General features: G+C 42.3%; 2 protein-coding genes across 2 annotated transcripts; one reads left to right on the forward strand and one right to left on the reverse strand.

Annotated features, from left to right (window-relative positions):
• The first annotated feature begins 182 nt into the window (after positions 1-182).
• Positions 183-7,309, forward strand: bach1b (BTB and CNC homology 1, basic leucine zipper transcription factor 1 b). The gene is made up of 5 exons (XM_086179004.1): positions 183-386; positions 510-758; positions 1,251-2,639; positions 3,579-3,785; positions 3,910-7,309. The coding sequence occupies exons 2-5, from the start codon at positions 510-512 to the stop codon at positions 4,228-4,230; spliced, it is 2,166 nt and encodes a 721-aa protein (XP_086035130.1). The 5' UTR covers positions 183-386; the 3' UTR covers positions 4,231-7,309.
• A 3,005-nt stretch (positions 7,310-10,314) lies between these two features.
• Positions 10,315-16,175, reverse strand: rab38b (RAB38b, member of RAS oncogene family). Its single transcript, XM_086226099.1, has 3 exons — positions 15,789-16,175; positions 14,016-14,293; positions 10,315-12,689 (listed from the first exon to the last, which is right to left on the reverse strand). The coding sequence occupies exons 1-3, from the start codon at positions 16,021-16,023 to the stop codon at positions 12,540-12,542; spliced, it is 663 nt and encodes a 220-aa protein (XP_086082225.1). The 5' UTR covers positions 16,024-16,175; the 3' UTR covers positions 10,315-12,539.
• Between the last annotated feature and the right edge of the window lie 649 nt (positions 16,176-16,824).

A 16,824-nucleotide genomic window follows, 5' to 3' on the forward strand; every position in this document is an offset into this window, starting at 1 on the left:
TGGGAAAAGCTTGCTAGTTTACCAGATATATCCAAGGGTGGGATTGGCACTGGACAGGAAAACTGCTTGCTCATCCTTTATCAGCAGGAGTGCATGAGTCAGCGCTTGCTCTGTTACACCCAGAGTTATTGCAACACACACTCACTCTCTCACACACAGACACACTCTCTCTCCCCCCTCTATCTCGCCCTCCCTCTCACATACTCACAGACAGGCCATATGACTGAGTCAAGCTCAGTTTTTAGTTTGTAGCTGAGATGAGAAAAGGCTTTCTGGGAAACGTAGCCTGACCGAACAGCATTCCATTTACAAATAAGCATGTGTGAACAGCTGGGACTTTTTCTAACACTTTAAGAAACCTGGATATTTAAAGTCAGCTTTGTACGGTAGGCAGATTTTAATTATTTCAGTGTAAATCTAATTAAAGTTGTTTGAACTCCCTGGGCTGATGTGTGTATCCTAGTGGAGGGGAAAAAGATGTCTATTTGTGTTTGTGTGTGTGTGAATAGATGTCCCTGGAGGCCATGTCTGCCCCTCGCTTGTCTATGTTTACATTTGAGTCTACAGCACATTCCTCCCATGTGCTGCGTAGCCTGGATGAGCAGCGTCGCCGAGACATGCTGTGTGATGTGACAGTTGTGGTGGAGGGTCAGAGTTTCAGAGCCCACCGCTCTGTACTGGCCTCCTGCAGTGAGTACTTCACGCGCAGGTTCTCGTCCCCGACACAACACGGGGAGGTCATCACTCTGCCAGAAGAGGTGAGACATTGCCTCACGACGCAGCGTAGAAATACACACAACCACAACCCATGAAAACAGACAGCAGGGTGTAATAGTGAAGTGAGAGCGTAACTAAACAGATTACTTCCCTCCCCTGAAGTGACTTGTGAATAATGTGTGCCGTTTCATTTCATAAAAGTATTGCCATAACCTGTCAATTTGAAATTAGGTAGGCAGTTTATTTTTTAAGGCACAGTTGTTCAAGTAACAAAAAAAAATATGTTAAATTAAATGTTTTTACGGGCACCCAAATCTGGTCCACAAATTGTGAAATCATGAAGTTTTACAGCTATCATGACCAGATGGCCTCACATCTGCTGTGTTTCTGGGTTTTCCGATCAAAGTTAATATGTTATAAATACAATTTTCTGACAGAAAAACATAAAAACATCAGACAGCAATTGGTATTTGAGAGCATATCAGAAGATATGAGGTGTTCCTGTGTGTCATTTGTACTGTTTTTCCTCAAAGGTGACCTCTGCCGGCTTTGAGCCTTTGCTGATGTTTGCCTACACATCCAAACTACTCTTTGGGAAAGACAATGCCTTAGAAATACGGAACTCAGCATCCATTCTTGGTTTCAGAGATCTGGAGGATTCATGCTTTGATTTTCTCCTCCTTAAATTCATCCCTGACATCAAAAGCCCTGCCCCTTCCCCAGTAAGGACTTGTTGTAAGAAGATATGTAAGAGGCGACCATCAAAGGAAGATGGAGGTGAATACTCTGAAAGCAGGCTGTTGGAAAACAAAGAAGTTAAAGCAGTTGCTGACTCATCATCTCAACAGGAAGTGGCTTTGTCCTGCAACAAAACAGTAAAGGGCAAAGTGGGAAGTCAGAAGAGTTCGGACACTCTTTCACCTGTAGATGAAGAGATAAATGGCCACTTTATTCAGCGCCCAAAGTACCGAAAGTTCCAGCTGGCTTGTGGGAAGGAAACTTGTGTCACAGAGAAAAGTCTGAACAATCCAATATCAGTAATCAAGGGTGACCCCTCCGGGTCAAACTGCTGCAAGCGTACAAACAGTGGGAGTAACACTGAAGTGGAATTTCCTGGAAAGAGTGAAGGAGTAACCATCGAGTCGTGGAAAACTGAAACACATGACATGGAAACTGAGGAGCACAAGGGCAGAGGTGGGGTCACGATTGAAATAGACACACGTGGAAGGGATGGAAAATGGAAGCAAAAAGAAATGGATGTTTTGAAGATGGAGGAGGAGATGGAGCATACCAGTGTCAGAGCGTGCCGTTCTGTGCCGGGCGAGAGGTCACCAGGGTTAATAATGCACCATTGCCCCCTGAAGGCCTTTGGTGAGAGCCCAGCAATCATTGGGTCACTGGTGCAAGAGAGTTTTGTCATGGACACGGCAGAGGACAAGAAAACAAGAGATTCAGGTCTACCAGAGCCAGAATCCCTTGATAGACTGATAAAACCTGAGGAGCAAACGACAGATGATGGGATGGAGGAAAAAGGACACGAAAGACAAATGTGCAAGAAAGACGGGAATGATGACAGCAAGAAGGGCACCATTAAAAAGGAGGTGGCTGAGCACCTGGTCAAGTGGCTGGGGTCCGACATGAGCTCCTCTCAGCTGGACCTCCAGGACAGTGATGCAGCAAGTTCCTCTGATAGCAGACAGCTGCAGAGCACATCTTCAGAGTGGCTCCAGCTCAACCTCAGCACCAGATGTCCCTTCCTCCTCCAGGATCTGGACCAAAGCAAGTTTTCATGGAAGGGAAAAATGTCGTCAGAGTTCGAGGGGGCATCTCAGTCTAGCGTGTCATCCCTCAACTCGGGTGAGGATGGAGACTCGGAAACAGAAGGAGAAAGTGAATCCTACACACGTGAGAGGGCCAGACAGGTGAGCACTGCCAACTACAACACCTTCTTGGAATAAACTCACGTTTGCTCTTGAGAAGAGTTTTAGGTACAGTATTAGACTCAAACAAGAGGTGACAGAAAGCAGTATCGCTATGGTGACAGGTTAATTATTCACCAGCGGGAGATGGTGTGTGCACGCGTGTGTGTGTTGCACCCATGTGTTTCTTAACTAACTGGCTGACTGGAGTCCAAGTCAGTTGAACTCAAAAGCCTGTTGACTTGGCAAATCAGGTGGCGCGTACAACCTTGTCTGCAGCACCTGCAGTAACGCAGGAATCTGTAACTGTACAAGTGTGAGCAGCACGTCCAGACAAAGCAAAGGTCTCTACACACGAAAAAGTGTTTTTGGAAGCCCTGGATAAAAAAACTACAAGCTAGATTCTGCTGCTGTGAACGACTGAGAGTATATTTCCTGTCACACTTAAGCAGCAGCAATAACTCTGACCTCTGCCTTTGAACATCAACTCCTCTTTGTGGAGTTAATAATTAATACCTTGGTAGCTCTATAACTCAGTAGCTGGACTCCATATCCATATTTCCTCACTTCATCCCATGTGCTTTTAAATTCTTTTCAAAATTCCATCCATTCTAATCTGTTACCTGAGACCTGTGGCCATTGTTATTGTTATGACTTTGATATTAATCCATTATGTGCAACCACTTCAAACCTCTCTCCATTTCAGTACAGTACAAGTCGTTTTATGAACTTCACCCAATCAAATTAGTTTCATACTGTAAGTGCAATTAGACTCATTTTTATGATTTGACAAAACATTTTCAGTTTTCCATGTTTCAGAGACACCGACAGGCCATCAAAAGTATAGCATGAGGGTTTTTGAAATGTAAGCGATTCATAGGCTCTGACTCTTGTCATGTAATGTGTTTGTGTAACCTTTATTCCCTCGGTGTGTGTCCTCAGGTGCAGTTACCATTCGACGTTGACTGGATTGTGGATCTGAGCAGAAATGAATTCCAACAGCTGCTAAAGCAACAGGTCTTTACACGTGAACAGCTGGAGTTTGTCTATGACATGAGACGACGGAGCAAAAACCGCCTGGCAGCTCAGCGCTGTCGCAAAAGGAAACTAGACTGCATATATAATCTGCAGTGTGAAATTAACAAACTGGTAAAAGATTTATTTTGATCATGAAATGATCATGCAAGTCACTTGATGTCTCACAGACGTGTAATTAGACTGTGTGTGTGTGTGTATGTGTGTGTGTGTGGTGTGTGTGTGTTGCGTGATACAGAAGACAGAGAGGGAGAAACTGATAATGGAGAAGAGCCAGCTGAACCAGATGAAGGTGAAAACAAGTCACAGTGTCTCCGCCTTGTGCCGGAGGGTCTGCAGCGAAGCCAACCTGCAGCCAGAGCAGCTCCAGGTGTTAGCCAAATACACATCTTCGGAATGCCCACTGTCCTCTCTCCTCCCCCACATAGACTCCCTCATTACACAGCCCGGGGCGTCGCTCCACCCCCAGGCTTCATTCTCGACCTGTCCTGTGAGTCTTGACGTGTACACAGAACTCGAGGAGGCTTCATCCAGCACCAGCAGGGATGCGGCAAATTAAATGAACATCCACGAACACTAAGTTTGTAGAAAAAAAGCCGCATTGGAACCTGATGTGACACACACTATTTCCTCCAAACAATTGATCTGTGCTACCTTTTTGCTTTTACACTCACGCTGAGCGTTACCCAGGACCCTACATTGTATTTTTTAAATGTTAAAGTGATACTTCACCCAAATTTTTGTTCTTTTCAGTTTACTCACAAATACATAGCTTGAGCTGGCGGAGACATCTTTTTCCCAATTCCTGCATCGCTTCTTTGTTACTCAAGAATGCAAAAACATACAGACATGTTTGTTCTTTTTGTTACTAACAATAACAAAACTGCCCCAAAATTCTGTTTACATACTTTATAACTCCACTTGTGGTGTAATCCACATCTGCTTTATCCAGCCATTTGCTCAGTAATTCACAAAAACACAAGATATAACAATGTACTTGAGAAATTGCTGAGTCACCATGAGCTTCAGGCAAAATATACATGTCTGGTCTACATTCTAGAGTCACAAGGAAGTGCTACAGGGGAAATGAATCTTTAAGAGCTCAAGAAATCTATTTGTGTGTACTTGAAGGGCAAAATAAACGTCTTGGGTGAATTGTGAACGAGACCTTTTAGGTTTTATTTCTTGACAAAAGGTTAAAAGCCTGCAAATGATCACAAACAGGGTGCATACTGAGTATTTAGAATTTTAGCACTGAGACAATCACAATTTCTTCGTATTTGTAATATGTTTCACTGCTTGATTAACTCAGGATGACTAACAACATTTTGATACTTTATGGTTCTCAGGCATTCGATTCAGCTCACAATACCTCTGACGGACATTTTTTGTTTGGCCCTTTTTACACCGAGAGGAGCACACCACAGTATTTTGCACCACGCCAAACAACTCAACAGTGTCCCATGTTTACCTTGTGGTCATGAGCCTGGCATTCATATTTCACGCTGTCACTGTGGTCACTCCTCTTTTACTGACCACAGTGACACAGCAGGTTCCACACACACTCACACACAGGCACGCATGCATGAGCACAAGCACGCACACGCACACTCACACACACACACACACACACACACAAACACACACTCCTCGGTGCTTTGTTTTCTTAAAGGTAGACCTCACAAATGTGCTGTAACGGATGCTGCACCTCGACAAAGCTTTATATAAGAATACTTAAAGGAAAAGCTCTCGTGATAAAAATCAGACTCACAGGTAAATATGGCAGAAGGTTTTTGACTCTATAACACCTGTTATGAAATCTGGACAGAGGGTAAGATGATAAATCAAGATTATTTAGGGTCAGTTAGGTTTCAGATTTATACGGACCATCAAGTGTAACCATATTTCTTCTGTGTATCTCATTATATCTCTCATTGTCTTGAACTTTTCTCTTGTGAGCTTATAGAGCAGCAGAAAAGCCACTTTGCATCATCACCTTTGTAATGAGCTTTCAATCTGTATGCATATATGAAGATAATGCATCCATTGCCATCGGATTTATGTAAAAAGCGGTTATGATCGTGTAGAATCAGGTTGCATATTCATTGATTTTCAACGCACTGGTGACTGGAGCTGCAACAATTAACTATCATTTCAGGTTTTTCTTCCTTACAATAGTAAACTTTATATTTATAGCACCTTTTATTTGAAATACAGCTCAAAGTGCTTTACAATAGAATCAATAAAACAATAACATAGATAGTATAGCGATGTATCCAAAGCAATCATAAAAAACACCTAAAAAATGAATACAAATGTTTCAGTTAAATGCAAGAGTTTTAAGCTATGTAAGTGCCATGTCTGGGACGTTACAGTAAAATAAATACACTGCCTGGCCAAAAAAAAAAAAAAAATGTAACAAAACAAATAGGTACAGGCCTCCTGTTGGATAATTACTGCATGGGTGTTTATTTTTCAGCTAGCAACAAGTTATTTAACCCCAACTGGTGCAATGAGACGCTTCTCATTTCTTAAACAACCACACGTCCCGTGGTCATGGAAAAGATGTTAGTCTGTTTGAAGAGGGTCAAATCATTGGCATGCATCAAGCAGAGAAAACATCTAAGGAGAAACTACCAAAACTGGGTTAAGAACTGTCCAACGCATTGTTAAAAACTGGAAGGATAGTGGGGACCCATCGTCTTCTGGGAAGAAATGTTGCGATCACTTAAACGTTTGGTGAAATCAAATCGAAGAAGAACAACAGTAGAACTCAGGGCTACGTTTCATGGTGAAAGTAAGATTATTCCACACGCACAATGTGAAGGGAACTCAAGGGATTGGGACTGAACAGCTGTGTAGCCTTAAGAAAACCACTGATCAGTGAGGCTAACCGGAAAAAAAAGGCTTTCAATTTGCTAGGGAGCATAAAGATTGGACTCTGGAGAAATGGAAGAAGGTCATGTGGGCTGATGAGTCCAGATTTACTCTGTCCCAGAGTGATGGGTGCATCAGGGTAAGAAGAGAGGCAGATAAAGTGATGCACCCTTAGTGCCTACTGTACAAGCCTGTGGGGGCAGTGCTATGACCTGGGGTTGCTGCAGTTGGTTCAGGTCTAGGTTCAGCAACATTGTATGCCCAAAGAATGAGGTCAGCTGACTACCTGAATATACTGCATGAGCAGGTTCTTCCATCAATGGATTTTTTTCTTCCCTGATGGCACGGGCATATTCCAGGATGACATCATCGGGCTCAAATTGTGAAAGAGTGGTTCAGGGAACATGAGACATCATTTTCACACATGGATTGGCCTCCACAGAGTCTAGACCTGAACCCCATTGAGAATCTCTGGGATGTGCTGGGGAAGGCTTTGCACAGCGGTCAGACTCCACCATCATCAAAACAAGATCTAAGGGAAAAATGAATGCGTCGCTGGATGGACTGTGACAATGCAGAAGATCATCAAAACAATGCCACAGCGAATGCGTGCCGTAATCAAAGCTAAAGGCGGTCCAACGAAATATTAGAGTGTGTGACCTTTTTTTTTTTTTTTTTTTTTGGTGGCGACTTTTTTTTTAGCCTGGCAGTGTAAAATGATGAACAAGAAACAACACTGAGATCATAAAATCCCCCCCCCCCCCCCCAAAAAAGTAAATGTTTGCTAGGTCCAGCCTCTTTAATATTAAGATTTGAGGATTTTTCCTAATCATACAATGCGTAATTTATTTGTTGTTTTTTTAACTGTTGAATGAAGAAACCTTCTGTAACATGGTGACGATCTTTTTTTTTTCAAATTTTCTTGACACTTTAAACAATTCATGGGCTACAATTTCAAGATTTCAAGTTATAGTTTATGTCATGCAGTGTTTCCTCCCACTGAACCGTGAGCAAACACAAACAAGCACACGCAAACACACACAGGCACACACACTCACACACAACATTGGTGCTTGTTGCCCTCTAGTGGTTGTTCGTGCACAATCAGTAAACTTTCGGCTGTATAAAAGTATTTCATACAATCCAGACTTTTCTACAATGTTTTGTTCTTTCAAATGCACAGAAATACTTTTATTTACTGTACAAATGCATTCCTGCTTTTTTTACGAAAATAAAACAAATATAAATAAGATTAATACAGTAAAATGTTTCTTTTGTTGAGTCCCTCAGTGTTGCAGAGCTCAGAAGGTCCTGATCTCAGACTCATCTTTCAACCTCAGCCGATAAAGATCGGAAAACTTTTGTCCTTGTTTCTCTCCCCCTGTCTCTGTACGGATGCTGTTCTGATAAGGAGAAAGTGTTATTTAATCTTACAATGAGCCTCGTTCATGAAATGTTGTTACGCACAAATTTGCTTTTACATTCTAGAGGACTTACTCAAGCCCCAGTTTCATAAGTCAGACAAGAAGCAAAGCCCGATTTATCCCTCCTGACATCGATTGTTTACCTCTTGTAACTGTCACTCACCAAGGCCAGCGAAGGCTTTAATGTCGTTGAGATTTAAAAATAAAGTTATAATGTACAAAAAGAATTAGTGCCTAAGAACCTTTCATACTTTTACATTTCAGTACTCAGTAATTATTACAAAATGATATCAGGATGTCACTGAGGTCACAGGGCTTAAAGATGTGAGGTCATCGGCCTGGGAAACCATGGGTCTGTGTTCACACGCGGTGATTAAGTTTCCAATCCCGTCACTCTCAAGTGGCTGCACTTTAACGTGTGTGTGTGTGTGTGTGTGTGTGTGTGTGTGTGTGTGTGTGTGTGTGTGTGTGTCCTCTAATTAGACTGTGGAAACTATAGAGGTAATAAAAGGAACCTTTATGACAGATTTCCATCCATTCATCCACTCCAGCCATTGTTTTGCCTCTCTAGTTGTTTACAGTTCTGCCAACTGGAATAATATCAAAGGTTAGGAAATTTATGTCAAATTTATTTGAAGAACAAATCCACATCATGTATTGGTTAGGTGTCTCAAACGTTTTAAGTGTAGAAGTGAATGATGAGCACGTTATGATAGAAGTACGTACGGTGGCTGTTCACATCCACAAATACATCCCATTAGTTGTTGCCGCAGTTTGGTGCAGTTATTTTTTTAGACCACTAAGGAACTGAGAAAAATACCTTCAAAACACAACATTAAAGCACCAGGGCCTTGAGGAACACCATCCAAAAAAAGTCTTCGGTATGAAAAACTTCTGATCATTGGAGATTTTTGTTTTATAGACAACAGCCTCAAAGTGGTGGAAAACCTGGGGGGGGGGGGGGGGGGGCAGCTTAGTTTCCAAAATTGTTATTAGGTAGATTATTAGGTAGTAATTGGGGAGTTTTTCTACTTGATGCTTGAGTCCTTGAGTTACCTTTCCTGCAGTGTGACTAATCTAACAACAGATGGCACCACATGATCTTGTAGAGAGAGAGACAAAGACAGAGAGAGAGAGATCAAATTAGATCAAGTGTCCTCATCTGAGCTCCAGTGGCAGAATTATGTAACTCCGTGCCAAAAGACTGTGTTGGTCTTCATGTGATTCAACTGACTGATAGAGAGTTTTAATCTGCGTAAATTCTCACTGGAAGCTGTTTTGCAGGTGGTTGAATTCTTGACGTGACCTTAATATTGTGTGTTGTGTTTGTCTGCGTGCACTCTTGATGAGTGTTGTTGCTGTGAGATTTAAGAATAGCTTCTTTTGCATCTCGTTTTTTTCCTCTTCCCTTAGCACTTACAGCTCCTCGCTCTCTTTCTCTCTGAGAGAATAGGTGGGTGTTTTCTGTGGGTGGTGCTGGCAGAAGCCTGAAGACTACAGGGAACACAATATGTTAAGCTTATAATTCCAGTAATGAATAGTTTAATTTGTGCCAGGTTTTAGTGGGATGCAAAAATGAAACAAAGTTATGTTATTTTTAATGGACATATAATTAGGATTCTGACACAAAAGCACCCACTCATAACTTTTTAGAAAAAGTCTTCCCGAAACAAAATGTTGCATTTTTTTCAGTAATTTTGTTGGAATTGATATTGGTACTCCAGTCAGGAGTGGATGAGCAAATCTAATCCCTTGGATACAGAGTAAGTAATCCACGCCGTCATGAGGCTCCCTAATGAGAACCTGAGGGTCTTGGATCGGCTGGAGGACACACACAAACACACACACACACACACACACACACACACACACACACACACACACACACACACACACACACACACACACACACACACACTTCTCAGCCTAAACTAATAAAACTTAAATGAAAGGACAGTAGTCCTCATGGGGCAAAAGATAACAGGAATTAATGGAATAGTGTCATAATATCATCCATCCATCCATCCATTTTCTACCTCTTATCCTGTTAAGGGTCACGGGGGGCTGGAGCCTATCTCAGCAGCCTTCGGGCGAGAGGCGGGGTCACCCTGGGTGGGTCACCAGTCCATCACAGGACCAACACATAGAGACAGACAACCATTCACACGCAGGCACAGGGAGAACATACAGACTCCACATAGAAAGATCCCGTGCCCGAGCCGGGGCTTGAACCCAGAACCTTCTAGCTGTGAGGTGACAGTGCTGACCACTGCACACTGTGCCGCCCGTCATAATATCATAAAAGTCTCAAATAAAATAAATTGACACAAGAAATGTTTGAAATTAGTCATTTATTTGTACTGATGCGCAATAAATAATAAACAACCCAAAGATGAAAAGCCCTGATTGACTGAGACCATAAAAATACATCTGTCACGAAATATTGCACAGACTATGACTGCTTTTGTGTGTGTGCCTGTGTGTGAGTGGCCGCGTGTTGGCATGCGGTTATTTTTGTCCAAAAACAGCTCAAAAATATGTGAGACACCATGCTGATGTCACATGATGTCACACACCCTCATGATGAGCCAAAATTGTACTACTGTGGAGAAGGCATTGTTCAGGTCGATTACGCTCTAATGCCCATTCACTCAGTGAATCACCGTCAAAGATCTCACGCAAAAACACATGACACTGCTCTGATGCGTGCCAACACAAACTGAAGGTGACTAACAATAAAGCACGAAATGCACCTAATTCTATCCAGTTTTGGCACATTTTACAAATCCAATCGATTTGGACTTTTTTTTTTTTTTTTTTCAAAGGTCATAAATGTTTGTCTGAAGTTCCAGTAAAAAGGCACAGCACCGACAACGGTGGGCTCGAAGGCCTCAGCTTTGAAGGTTCATTGTGTGTCTCATGCTGCTTTATATGAAGAGAAAACGTACAAAAAAGAAGGGCAGAGAAGGTATAAAAATGGAAGAAGAAACTATAAACGAAGGATGGATTGAAAATAGCTTTGCATGGATGTTAGAAGAGGATCCGTTTCCATGGATACTGTGGGTTAGGTGACGTTCTTCGGCACAGATTAATTTTGTTTATGATGAAGAATACACAAATGAATCAAAAGGAGTATCCATCTTCAAGCGATACTTCACCAAAAAGTATATTTTGCCTTTTAAATACACATACATAGTTTCACAAATACTTTTTTCCACCACTGCATTTCTTTTTTGTGACACCAGAACGCAAACGGACGCAGAAACAAAACTGGCCCAAAAAAAAAAAAAAATCACGTTGATTTCCAAACTCCAGCAGATCCTCCGGTGTAATCAACATCTTCTTCATCCAGCCGGTTGCCCAGTAAACCACAAAAACTTTAATTTGAACAAATAAATTACAACCCTCATTGCTCATTCACCGTGGCGCCGCTTACTGTTAGTTTGTTTTTTAGCACAAATTAAAGTGTTTGTGCATCACTAAATAAACACTGTGATTAAAAAGATGAAGATTATAGCAGAAGATGCATTTGAGAGATTGCAAATAGACATTTCTAGAGGGTTTAGCTTTTATTTGTGGGCAGCTATGGGGCGTCACTCGTTCCAGTATGTGGCTGCCTCTCCATGGGCTCGGGACACCTATTTGTGAGTGCTTGAAAGGCCAAATTTGTGGTTTAAGTATCGCATAAAAGCAGACGTGGGTGGATGAAAATCACACCTTTTCATTCATACTGGAAAACTGGTCCACCAAAAACCTCTGTTTCTTAAAATCTGTGGCAGATAGAAATATTACGGTAAAAAAAAAACAAAACAACCTTGGACCTTTGGCCTTTGTGTAAAATAAGTTTGCTCTATTCATTAAATATCCCCCCCCCCCCAAAAAAAACCTAAAAACAATAAATACTGTAGCTAGATGACTTGGATGTCACGTGGCCTCAGGTCTTACGGAGAGAAGTGTGCAACTGATGCACCAGCTCTAACTGGTTTGAACTGCTCTGTAAAATGGTTTGGAGAAGAAAAAAAAAACCTGCACAAGATCACCTCGACTCTCAGATGTTCGTGTTTTGTCCCTTTCTCTCTCTGCAGATACACGCCTTGACAACACTCCAGGATATGTGATGGTACTCAAAGTGCCTGATCAAACAAGGCTTACATAACTGAAGGAGTTTAAACCGATAAACACATATTAACTATCATTACACTCGTAAAAGGCATACGCATAAATAATTTAATAAAACCACAATAATAATAATGAAAAAAACGTGTGTGCAAAATTCACAAAATTGACTGAATGCGGTGAATGTTACTTTCTTTGGATCTGCCTGTGTAAGGAAACACAGAGGGAAGGTGGTGTTCTCATCAGACGTAAACGCACGGAGAACCGCATCACAGTCTGAGTAGTAAAAAAAACAAAGACGTGCAGATGTTTGATGCTTTCCTCCTCGTGTCATAGTCCATGTCCAGTTCATATACTTCCCCAACTCCAGACTGGTTTCAAAAGGGCAGTCAACTTTACCGCTTACACTTCGTCCCGCATATCTCCGCTCCGCCGTCCCTCCCTCCCTCAATTATTTGAGACAACTGGAGCAACTCACTGGCCGGTTGGAATCCAGCTGCGGCGAGATGGTGTCTGGTATCACGGTTCTCAGGATGTCACTCTCAGTGGCCATGATGTGCTTGACTAGGAAGTTTGCAGCATCGTTAATGTTGAGATTGTCCTGAAGGAGAGTTAGTAGACTAAGATTAGGCATGGCTCTTTATTGGTTTAAAGCCTCCAGACAGTGACATTATTACCTCTGCATATGTTCTCAGCAGGATTATTTTATATTTTCACCAAAAATGGTGGAGGGGTGTAGAATTGACCACAGAACCATCTGTTAAATTTGGGGGCAGATGTGACACCCGGTGGCGAGTAGGAACTAAAAGGAACACTTTTATGTCTTCCAGCAAGTGAGTTGACTAGATCAGATCTCCATTTTGGTCAGAAACACTTGAAGGACTTGAGTATGAGTTAACCAGACAATTTAACAAGCTGAATTTAAGTCAGAGACGTAGCGTCACCTGGCCGTATACAAATGTCTTCATGTGATGTACAGCAACATAACACATTAGTTTAAAATTAGTTCACCTTGGCAGAGGTAAAAGGTAAAATAAGTAAATGGACCAAGTTTGAGCTCAGAAAAGAAAAATACTCAATAAACTGGTCACGTTGTCATTCTCCCCAAAGCATACGTTTGTTTGCCAGCTCTACCTCTGAAACGTCTGCTTGAAGCTACACCTCACAACCTTTGACCTCTCAGAATGTGGAGGCTCGATGCCAGAGGCCCTCACCAGCACATTTCTGTCAACAGAGGATGGGTTTGCGTAGAATATATGGCGCAGGGTTATTACAATATAGTGTTAGAAGATGTGAAAAGAGGGTGACTAAATATGAGATCCATCACAAAAATAAAACAACAAAATGTATAGAAAGAAAATGATTTAAGCCATTACATCAATTTTAAATTGTAGTCAATCCCGTACGGATGAAACATTATATTATGGGATCAGCAATGATGAGCACCAGGGAAAACAATCGTCCGCTACTTTTCCCTTCAGTAACATGCTCCTGCCTTGTAAATTTAGCCCACTGAGCCACTTTTCATGTGGATTTGAAATTCCAGTTGGCTCTGAGTGGGAGCAGATCACAGCTGAGCGGCCAACAACCCAACCTGTCCACAGACAAACTGATGGAGCAGTACTTTTTTCTTAGTTTTTGAAAATATGCACATTTACTGCAGCTGAAGTCAAAGGAACCAACATCAGTTCATGGAGTTACATGTTATATATCTAGAAGTAACAGGTGACTGAGAAAAAGTTAAAGGTGCTTTTTATGTAACTATGTCCAAGTCCTGTCTGGTCATGATGCTAAGGTAAGCTAATAGTGTCCTGGCTCTACTCTTCCAGTTTGCAGAGAGAAAGCAAACAAATTCACCGATCGGAAGGTTTTTGGAAATAACCTTTGAATATCAAAGACGCTATCAGATCTGATATTGCGGTCTCACCTTAGCAGAGGTCTCGAACCAGCCCACAAAGCCATGATCCTTGCAGAACTGGTCCATTTTGACGCCGTTGCTGGTCAACTCCCAGCCCTGGTCACACTTGTTCGCCAGCAGCACCGTGGCGATACTCTTTCCATTGGACAGCATCAGCTTGGAGTCGAGGTCTTCTTTCCATTTAACGACGGCCTCAAATGTGGTGGGCCGCGTCACATCAAACACTATGAAAGCTCCCATGGCTTCACGGTAGTACACACGTGTCATGTTACCGAAACGCTCCTGACCTGTGATCAACAGACACACAAACACAGGGAGCTTCGGTATTCATCACATCGTTGTTGTTGTTGTTGACATCAACAAACAGACTGAAGAAATGATTCCCGTTATTTTCCTGCATTTTTTGTTTCAGCAGCAGAGCAGCTGATGCAGCCGGCATTAGGAGCACAGTCAGAGGTGCTTATATTCCCATGAAACAGCACATTCCTGCTGTCACGTTGCAGTTAACTAGACAGTCGCTGCTTGTTCTTACTGACAATAGGCCTACTTGAATTAAACCTATAATGACCTGCAAAGGAAATAAACGTGGACTAAGATGGTCTTTGTGCAAAGGAAAGAATAAAACCTTGTGAAATGTGTGCGCGTGTATGTATTTTCACTCATGCACGTGTGCTGTGCAGAAAAAGGGAAATGAGTTGTTTGAGAAGCAGCTGTCAAACATGACCTTGCTCAGAGATGTACAGTATGCGTGTGTTATTGGTAAAAATGTGTGTTGGTGTGTATACCTGCACCCTGAAACTTTTACCAGAGTAAAAATGTAGCTTCTCTAAAAAAAACCTTTCTCATGGACATAGCATGGCATGCTGAAGAAATGCAGAAATGAAAACGGAAGAACATAGACAGAACTTCCTCCATGACAATGTTGAATTTCTTCACTCACAATAAACCTCATGTGCAGCTGTGTGACACACACATGCCGCTTGACACACCGTCACTCATTCAGCTGATGGAGCAATTTACATTTAGCTGAAAGCACGTGCATGTATGAATTAGTAAAAGAACACAAATTACAACTAAGACCAAGACCTGATTGTATGTCTGCAGGATGAATTTCCAACTGGAAGGCAAATAAAGCTTCCAAATGAAGTAGTTCAGATATACACACTCTGTGAGTGAATGAATGACTCAGGAGTGTTTCATTTTTCATTCGCTGTAGGCTAAAATGACACTCCTGTGACTGAGCTTTTAATCTCACTCACATGGGCCTGATCACATGGTCGAGCACCCCACCTTGACTGAGTGACTGACAAGATCTTCATTGGGCAACAGTTACATGTGTGCTTTTAGTATATGTGTGTGTATGTGTGTGTGTGTGTGTATGTGTGTGTGTGTGTGTATGTGTGTGTGTGTGTGTTTGATTTATACATACACACACACACAGATCTGTTAACAAACAAGCTGCCACCATGGTTAACTAACTAAGAATATATGTGTGACAGACATTGACACTGCATATGTACATTTTATGATTTTACACTCACTGTAAATTTCACCACACATCTCATCTTCCATAACTATCAGAAACAGTCATTCTGAACATAAGAAAAATATCTTAAAAAGAGTTTAAAAGTATTCCTTCACCCCCAATTTAAACTAAAAATGAAAAATAACCATAGTATAACAATAAATAGTACCAGTCTGTTAATTCAAATGACATCGGCGGTGAGAGTAGGAGTAAATAAAACAAAATTAATGACACACTCAACCTTTTCACTGGCTCACCTGCAATGTCCCACAGCTGCAGTCTAACAGTCTCTGACTCCCAGTTCAACACCTTCAGGGCGAAATCCACTCCGATCGTGGCCCGGTAGTTTGTGGAGTAAGTCTGATGGACGTAGCGCCGGATGATGGAGGTCTTCCCGACCCCCAGGTCCCCGATAACAAGCACCTTGTACAGGTGTTCCTTCCGGAGGTTATGCATGCCGTTGGAGTGAGCTGGATGGTGGTGGTTAGTCATTCTACCTTCCGGGTGATCCAGTGGCTTTGACTCGGTGTGAGTGAGGCTTGGTGCCCGTGCGTCTCCCTCTGCGTCTGGGTTACGGACCCGCCCCGCCCTTCCTGCAAGGAAACGTGTGATCTGCACAGGAGCTCGGGAACTTGTGACCTCGCCTCACCACCACGGGGAGACGCGCGTTGGAGTGCACTGTCTGCAGGGAAGGCGCTGCAGTTCCTGTTCTTTAAGGGAAGTTCCTTTCCACTGCATCAGTCACATTTTACTCCAGGAGTCTTTGATAATGCGTAGTTGGAGTGAAAAGTGAATTGTTGCTTTCTTCTCATGTGTTGAGTGAAGGGGTGTTGGCATTCAACTCGGTAATTCACTCAAAACACAAGCAAGGGAGCAACTTTGACTCTTAATTCTAAATAGTGGAGTAAGCAGACACTGTGGTTAAGACGGTTCCATCTTGGTCTCTCCATTCTGGGAGTCATTGTTAATTGAAACCAGGTTTTGCAACAAGGCCTCCAACGTAGGAAGGCAAGCTTGGGAAAAATGCCACTGGCAAGACAGTACATTTGATCTGCTTCATTTCAAGTGCCCTCGGATGTATAAAAGTGTGCTTTAGGTGCGGGAAACCATTGTTGGACATGTACCGCATAGCCAGATCTCTCATTCTGCCTCATATATTCAAAGATAACAGCAAAGACCATGAAGCTGGTCTGGTTTTCTATGGCCTTCAATAAAAAGAGATGTTTGTGGAATTAGTTATGAGGACGACTGTAAATATACACGTTCCTGCCTTCAGGTCCCAGATACTGATGC

The sequence above is a fragment of the Aulostomus chinensis genome, chromosome 15, assembly GCF_037954235.1.
Source record: "Aulostomus chinensis isolate RoL2024-O1b breed Wild chromosome 15, RoL_Achi_v1.0, whole genome shotgun sequence".
Classification (NCBI taxonomy): Eukaryota; Metazoa; Chordata; class Actinopteri; order Syngnathiformes; family Aulostomidae; genus Aulostomus; species Aulostomus chinensis.

Coding starts and splice junctions, on each gene's coding strand:
- bach1b (XM_086179004.1), top strand. CDS start 510: ATGTCCCTGGAGGCCATGTCTGCCCCTCGCTTGTCTATGTTTACATTT. Junction 759..1,250: donor TCATCACTCTGCCAGAAGAG/GTGAGACATTGC, acceptor TTTTCCTCAAAG/GTGACCTCTGCCGGCTTTGA. Junction 3,786..3,909: donor AGTGTGAAATTAACAAACTG/GTAAAAGATTTA, acceptor TGCGTGATACAG/AAGACAGAGAGGGAGAAACT.
- rab38b (XM_086226099.1), bottom strand. CDS start 16,023: ATGACTAACCACCACCATCCAGCTCACTCCAACGGCATGCATAACCTC. Junction 14,294..15,788: donor GCAGCTGTGGGACATTGCAG/GTGAGCCAGTGA, acceptor TGTTGATCACAG/GTCAGGAGCGTTTCGGTAAC. Junction 12,690..14,015: donor GGTTCGAGACCTCTGCTAAG/GTGAGACCGCAA, acceptor ACTCTCCTTCAG/GACAATCTCAACATTAACGA.